This window comes from Syzygium oleosum, unplaced genomic scaffold (genome assembly GCF_021117445.2).
Source record: "Syzygium oleosum isolate NSW1041296 unplaced genomic scaffold, Sole_v2.1 Sole_v2.48, whole genome shotgun sequence".
Taxonomy (NCBI): Eukaryota; Viridiplantae; Streptophyta; class Magnoliopsida; order Myrtales; family Myrtaceae; genus Syzygium; species Syzygium oleosum.
The window spans coordinates 431517-438394 of record NW_026607532.1 but is presented as its reverse complement, the minus strand read 5'-3'; the positions used below and the strand labels follow the sequence as shown (position 1 = coordinate 438394).

Here is a 6878-nt window from a genome sequence, read left to right as displayed (position 1 = left end):
TCCTTCTCAGTGAGTGATGTTAAACATCGATTTCTGGATTTCTTGAAACGTGCAATAAACTGATTTACTGTCTCGGTACTATATTGATACATCCTGGCCAAATCGGCTACCGTTACCTCTGGTACCATTCGGTAAAATTGAGAATGAAACTGCCTTTCCATCTCGGCCCATATTTGAATAGAATTCGCAGGCAAATTTGTATACCAAGTGAATGCTGTTTTGGACAAAGACAATGGGAACAACCTTAGCCTTAAATACTCATTAGTTCCAGCTTCTCCACATTGTGCCAAGAATCGACCCACATGCTCCACAGTTGACTGATCCTCCTCTCCGGTAAATACAGCAAAATCTGGCATCTTGAAACCCCTTGGATATGGTATGTTATCAACCCAATCGGGATGTGGCTTCCTATATACTGGCCTTGGCAATCCTCTCTCTGCTCCCAATTGTTGCATTACCAATTCTGCGACTCTATCTGGGTTCCATGGCCTTAAATTTTGCTGACCTAACCAAGGATCTTGACCTCTAGGATCGAACTGTTGAGGTCGGTTCACTCCTTGCTGCTCCATGTTGAAATTAACGGGTAGTGGTGGCCTATAAAGAGGATTTTCTATCACATGAGGATACGGTTGAGGCGCAGGTGGTCTGATATGGTCAACATTAGGCATATTTACTGGAGGAGGTACATTCATCACTGGTGATGCATTTGTGACCATGGGATTAACCAAATTAACATCATTTGGGGCATTTTGAGGGAAATTATAAGCACTCACATCATTTACGAGTTTATAAGGGTAGGATTCTCTGGTCTTGGTATAATCCTAACAGGAGGTTGAGAATTTGATCCCACACTACCGTTGTACCCCACATGAGGAGGTCCCGATGTTGGTGGAAACGATGTTGTCCCAAGAGGATTTGCATAAAAGGGTGGAACTTGAGAAGATGAAACGGGACGCGATATTACCTCATTTATAGCATTGATCACCATGGGCTTTTATCACATCAGTCACATGTCGCACTATATGATTGGTAAGGTCGTTCTGCTGTTCCTCAAACATCCTTTTCATCGTGGCTACCAAGGTATTATCTGGTGCCAACGCGCGGGCTTGTTCTTCAGTTAATTGCCGAGGAATGTCGGCATTCTCCTCAACTTGATTAGTCGCATAATGCTTAGAATGTGCTCCATCAACTGGATTGTTGACGTTACCCACCGGTATTCCTTCAGATTGCCTGGTTCTCACCATTTCTCCAAATCTTACCACGCAAGTCCCACCGGGCGTGCCAAAAAGATGTTCGCTCGTTTTACGACGAGGAATATCCTTCACCGAAACTTCGATTTTCGATTTTTATTAAGGTAGGTTCTGTGGCTTGATTACTAGGAGAGTTGTGGTGAAAAATAAAGTGTAACACAAGATTGTATGGAACGGATAGAAACCGAATGGACTGGAAATGGGTCTGAGATCAACAAAGTTTCGAGTTACGTTACAATACTCCTATGAAAGCTGTAAAGGACTTGAAAGTTAACTAACGCTACAGGAAGCTGTAAATACAGGAAGTAAAGGTGTATAGGGAACTAAAGTGCAGATAAGCTTGAGTGTTTTTGCATTGTTGTTGGTCCTCCTTCCTCTTTGCTTCCTCTGAGTATTTGTATCTCCTCCTATCCTGTAACTGCTTGTCGGTTACTTCCATGTTTTCAAACTTTGAATTTTGGCGCTTCCAATAACTGCCTTTTCTAATCACGTTTTTCCAGTTTTATTGTCCGCCAAAACTTGATCTCAACCGCTAAAATGACTTCAAATCTGGACAAGTAACTTCCCACGATATGCTCGTGCTCACTATCCCCGCTTTTGCTCACAACTTCTTGCTATCGTGATTTACGTGGCTGGGCTATGATTCTTCAATATATTCCCGAAGTGTAAACCTCCCGAGTTTCGGGAAAGGGTCGCCGTCCTGAGGCATAAATATTCCAACTTCCCGAACTATAGTTTTCCATGTTTCGGTAAATATACATATTTTCATCAATTACCGAATTCGGGACATGATGCCATTCACGCTTGCTTCTCAGCATGTTTCCGAATTTAGTCCAGACGTGTTTCGGAAGATGGCTAATTTCCATTATACACCAAATTCGGCATTAAAGCCGACTCAGCGTTTATGCCGATTCTTATTTTGATGTCAACAACAGTAAAAACGAGAAAGAGAAATCAAGACACAAGATTTATCCTGATTCATCAATAAACTTAGGCTCTATCCAGAAGAGATTCCACTATAATTAACACCCCACACCTCTCTATTACAACCCTCAATTACAAGAGAAAGAGATTATATGTGCTCAGTAGTTATTCATAGACTCAAATCCAAACTACCAATAAAAAAACAAGCCCAAATTATGGGAGCGCTATCCCTTTTAACTCTCGCTACAATTAGCATGTCTCATCTCTCTTATATAACCCTCAATTATAAGATAAAAAGATTATATATGCTTAGCAGTTATTTATGGGCTCAAATCTAAACTACTAATAAAATACAGGCCTAAATTATGGGAGCATGCTCACCGGAAAGTGGGACCCTCGTGCGTTCCCGCCGATGGGGTATGAACCATAGAAATTTAGAAATTAAGGGCGCAAAAGTAAAATTGAATCGAACGTTGAGAACGGTCTTTAAATAGTGTAGTTCTCTTTTGTATGGCTGTAGAAAGCTAAAGAAAGTCCCACCAAAGGCACCAGTCATAAAAGCCAAGTGCGCCCCACCAATCTCACTTTCGGTTTAGGAGAAGCAAGTCGGTTTTATTAATTAAAAGTAGGAACAGATCGGAATGTCACAAGATAACCGCAAGCAAAAGCGACAGGTCGTAACCGAAAAGGGAAAGTCACTGTCTATTCCCTAACTTTGGCAAATCAGAAAGAAATCAGGTTTCGTGTAAAAGCAAAGTCCCCATATTTCACTACATCTTTGCTTCAACACTTCACCATTTGCTTATACTGGAAGTACAAAAAAAACACCAAGCAAAGAAATCATTGTCATGCTCCCCGGTATGGAAAGTATGAATCACTAGATTTCGTGGCTCCCATCGAAAAAAACCCCACACGGTTGGCTCGGTAATACCATGTTAGCACGATCTTCAGTACCACTCGAAGCCCAACATTCTTTCTCGTCATCTTGATCATGCGATGAGTACTAAAAATAAAATTCGATTGAGCTCGAATCGGGAGTCAAATGGAAAGACATGGGATGGGGAATCCATTCGGCTTCCGACCATATCAATCGATGCTGTGGGGCTATTGTCTGTTCATTTCGTGCTTTATTGGACCCAAGAACAGACGGACAAGTTTGATATGTTAATTAAGTAATAACAATAGAACCTTTCTTCAACGTGCTTGTATCATGTGTACTAACTTTTAATAGCTTACTAATTAAGCTTTTCTTTAGTTAGGATGAATCTGATGTCAACGGTTTCATATGAAGCTAGCAAAACACACCAACAAATCATCATCACGTGCAAATTGCTCCTCGAAAATGCATGAAAGGAAAATATTTTTGCAAAATGGAACTGCATGGTAAATTCTCTCGAAAGGATATGAAGCACCAGAAATCCCAAAAAAAACAAATTTTAAATTAACAATTTATAAGAAGAAAAAGAATTTACAATTGACTCAAATTCTCAACCCCCCGCAACACCAAAATGAATCACGAAGGTGTACAAGATCAAATCTGACAGACCCGTCAACGCCAATGTGTTGCTGAATCTGATCACCTCCAATTCTTCAAATGCAGACTCAGAATGCAGTTCGATCAATTGAAAAATCATTCTAAAAATGAACCATCAAACACGTTATCAAATGATCCTAGTCTTGTTCTTGCAGCGAGTGAAACTGAGAAAGGCTCTCCAATCTTTTGGTCACCTCGGCCATGGCGGGCCTCTGATCAGGACTCTGTTCGGTACAATCAATCCCAATCTGCAACATCCGAATCATGTCCTCCTCCACATTCTGGTACCTCAGCAGCTCGGCATCGAAGACCACGGCCGATGAATCCTGCTCCACCGCCCCGCGGACCCACCTGGGGAGGTCCACCCCGTCCTCGGCCAGCAGCGACGTCAATGGGGCCTTCCCTGTGATGAGCTCCAAGATCAGCACGCCAAAGCTGTACACGTCAGCCTCCTGGGACACAATCCGGATGTCTATCACTTCAGGAGCGCGGTACCCATGGAACCGGCTGGGGGAGACGGTGGGGCCGGCGAGACGGGCGAGGCCGTAGTCGGAGACACGGGCCTCGTACAGCTTGGTCAGGAGGACGTTCGACGACTTTATGTTCCCGTGGGAGGCCTCGGGACCCTGTGAGTGGATGTGCGCAATCACTTGCGCGGCCCTGAGCGCGATGCGGCACCTCGTGTCCCAACTAAGTGGCGTCCACCCGGCGCCATTATCGCCTATAATCGAGAAAATCATCATGAAATTATTCGGTGTCGACGAGAAAAAACAATGCACTAAACTCTCTGATTAACAATCCAACGTAAGTAGACAAAAATTAACGTCAGTTGTTACCGTGCAATAGAGCAGATAAGCTTCCCGTGGGAATGTACTCATAAACCAGAAGCTTCTCATCTCTGCTATAATAGTAAGCCACCAGAGGCACCAAGTTCTCATGATACATTGATCCGATTTCATTAATATTTTTTCTGAACTCGCTCTCGGAATCACTCACGTCCTTAAGCCTCTTCACGGCCACGGCGATTCCGTTCCCCAGCGAAGCCTTATAGGCTGTCCCGAAAGTCCCCTTCCCTAGAACCTCAGCTGAAGCCTTCAACAGGTCTTCCAAGTCAAATATCTTCTCTTGTTGCTTCCTCATGAACACCAGACTGTTGAACCCGCTAGCATCGCTAGTTGTCCCGATGGCCCGACTGCCAATTTCAGGTTGCTTTGGAGCTTCGGTCTTTTTCGAATTGTCGTGCTTCTTCTTGGTACTCCTCATGCAACATATCAAGAAAACGATCGCTAGGACCAGCAACAATATTAGCAAGGAAGCCACCGCGATGCTCACAATCCCTCTGCCTGACAACTTATGACCGCTCGTCGCCGCTGTCCCAACGCAAGGGTTCAAGGGCTTCCCGCAGAGTGAGTTCCCCTCGAAAGCGCTCTTAGGCATTCCTGAGAATGGAATCGGAATCGCCCCGCTCAGCTGATTGAACGAGACGTTGAACTGATCGAGCCTCAAATTCAACTCCGGAATCGACCCGGTAAAGTTATTCTGTTCTAAATACAGAGCGCTCAGCCTGGAGAGGTTATTGAACCGCGGCAAGATCACGCCGTCGAACTCGTTCGCAGCTAGATTCAAGCGGACCAGGCTCTGCATAGAGAACAAGAAGTCCGGCAATTGGCCGGAGAATTTATTGCCCTGCAAGCAGAGGTTGCTAAGAGAGAGGAGGTCGGCAAGGTCGGGAGGGAGCAACCCGCTCAGCGAGTTGAACCGGAGAGAGAGGGTCTGGAGTCCCGTCAGGTTGCCGATGACCCCAGGCGGCAGTTCGCCGCGCAGGCCCATCCCGGGCATCCGCAGCTCGACGACTCGGCCGAGGGCGCATTTGACGCCTTCCCAGGAGCACGGGGAGGCGGAGAGGTTCCAGAGGAGGGGGCGGCCATGGAGGGAGGAGCGAAGGGCGACGAGAGCGGCTCTGTCGGAGGCGATATCAGAATTGGCAGGGGAAGAGCAGAGGCAGAGCAACAGGAGGACGACGAGCGGCATGGACAGGGTGGTGGCGACGCTCTGTTTCGGGGGGTGCTGAGGTTTCATGGCGAGAGAGCTCTTCGGGTCGAGAAATCCGTGACGTTGGATTCAGGGGTTCTTGGGATCATGCGAAGTTAAGGGGAGCGACGGCCGACGAAGTATGCAAAGAATTCGATTGAGTTTCCGGTGAGAACTATTGGTGTGGTAGTTGCGAGTTTGTGTGTTTGATATGAATTGGTGGGAGATGGAGGAGTGAGTCGAAGGTGGTCTTCTTAGATGGAAGATTTTAAATTTTGATGTTGCAGGTTTTTCTGCCGGTTGGGTGGAGGAGGAATGGCGCAGTAATTGCACGGGACAGAGAAGAAAAGGGCGAGGTGTTTGATCTTGTCCATGGTTACGTGTATCATAAAGTAATCAGAAGAAGGTCCATGGTGTGCCTAGGCGCTCTCTCTCTCTCTCTATCTCTTTCGCTCGGAAGTTTAGGCCTGAATTATCATATTCGGGCATTATTTCGCACGGCGAAGTTATTACTATCATAATTACTGGTCGACTGTCATACTCGGTACGATTAACAAAATGGGACGAAGAGCCAATGCACGTTATTGCTAGCCAAAAGAAAAGGGAATAAAAGGGAAAAATTCTCAAGGACGGTGGCAAGACCATGATGCGCAGGCACTTTAAAATTCAAAAAAATTTCACCATTTGCTTCAGCAATCGACAGACATGATGCAAAGGTCCACTTTGAAGGGGCTTCTACGATTCTCGAGAAATCCCCGCTCTCGTATCGAGTCGTATCTAGTTTCATTTCACCGTATCTCTTAATCAGGGTATCGTATCATGCAAGCACTTGGAAATTTTCACTAAAAAGCATGTAATGCGGCGTGACGGCTGATATTGAATGTACGACAAGATAAATTAGGGTTTATCACGGTACAACGGAAGATCGGTACACTCCGTAGAAAACATAGGAAAATCTGTAGGAAACAATGCCCAAATGAAGATCTTCAAAGGCAAGAGTGGGCTGTGTGGGACCTGTCGTGCCAATGCCAAGGTTTTAAACTCTGTTTTTGGTTGTGCACATGATTAAGCAATCTTGAGATGGGGAAGTTTCCAAGGTGGGGCCTGTCATCTAATCCATATGATGCAAAGAAATGGAT

The 6878-nt window shown here is 45.4% G+C and overlaps 1 protein-coding gene across 1 annotated transcript; it reads right to left on the bottom strand.

Annotated features, from left to right (window-relative positions):
- Positions 1-3594: 3594 nt before the first annotated feature.
- LOC115681324 (probable inactive receptor kinase At5g16590) lies at positions 3595-6131 on the bottom strand. Its single transcript, XM_030605235.2, has 2 exons — positions 4545-6131; positions 3595-4429 (listed from the first exon to the last, which is right to left on the bottom strand). Exons 1-2 carry the CDS (start codon positions 5785-5787, stop codon positions 3846-3848), a joined length of 1827 nt encoding a protein of 608 aa, XP_030461095.2. The 5' UTR covers positions 5788-6131; the 3' UTR covers positions 3595-3845.
- Positions 6132-6878: the final 747 nt, after the last annotated feature.

Excerpts from the sequence above, each read along its gene's own strand:
- LOC115681324 (XM_030605235.2), bottom strand. The coding sequence starts at position 5,787 with ATGAAACCTCAGCACCCCCCGAAACAGAGCGTCGCCACCACCCTGTCC. Across the intron at positions 4,430-4,544 it reads CTTATCTGCTCTATTGCACG|GCGATAATGGCGCCGGGTGG; the intron begins GTAACAACTGAC and ends TCTCGATTATAG.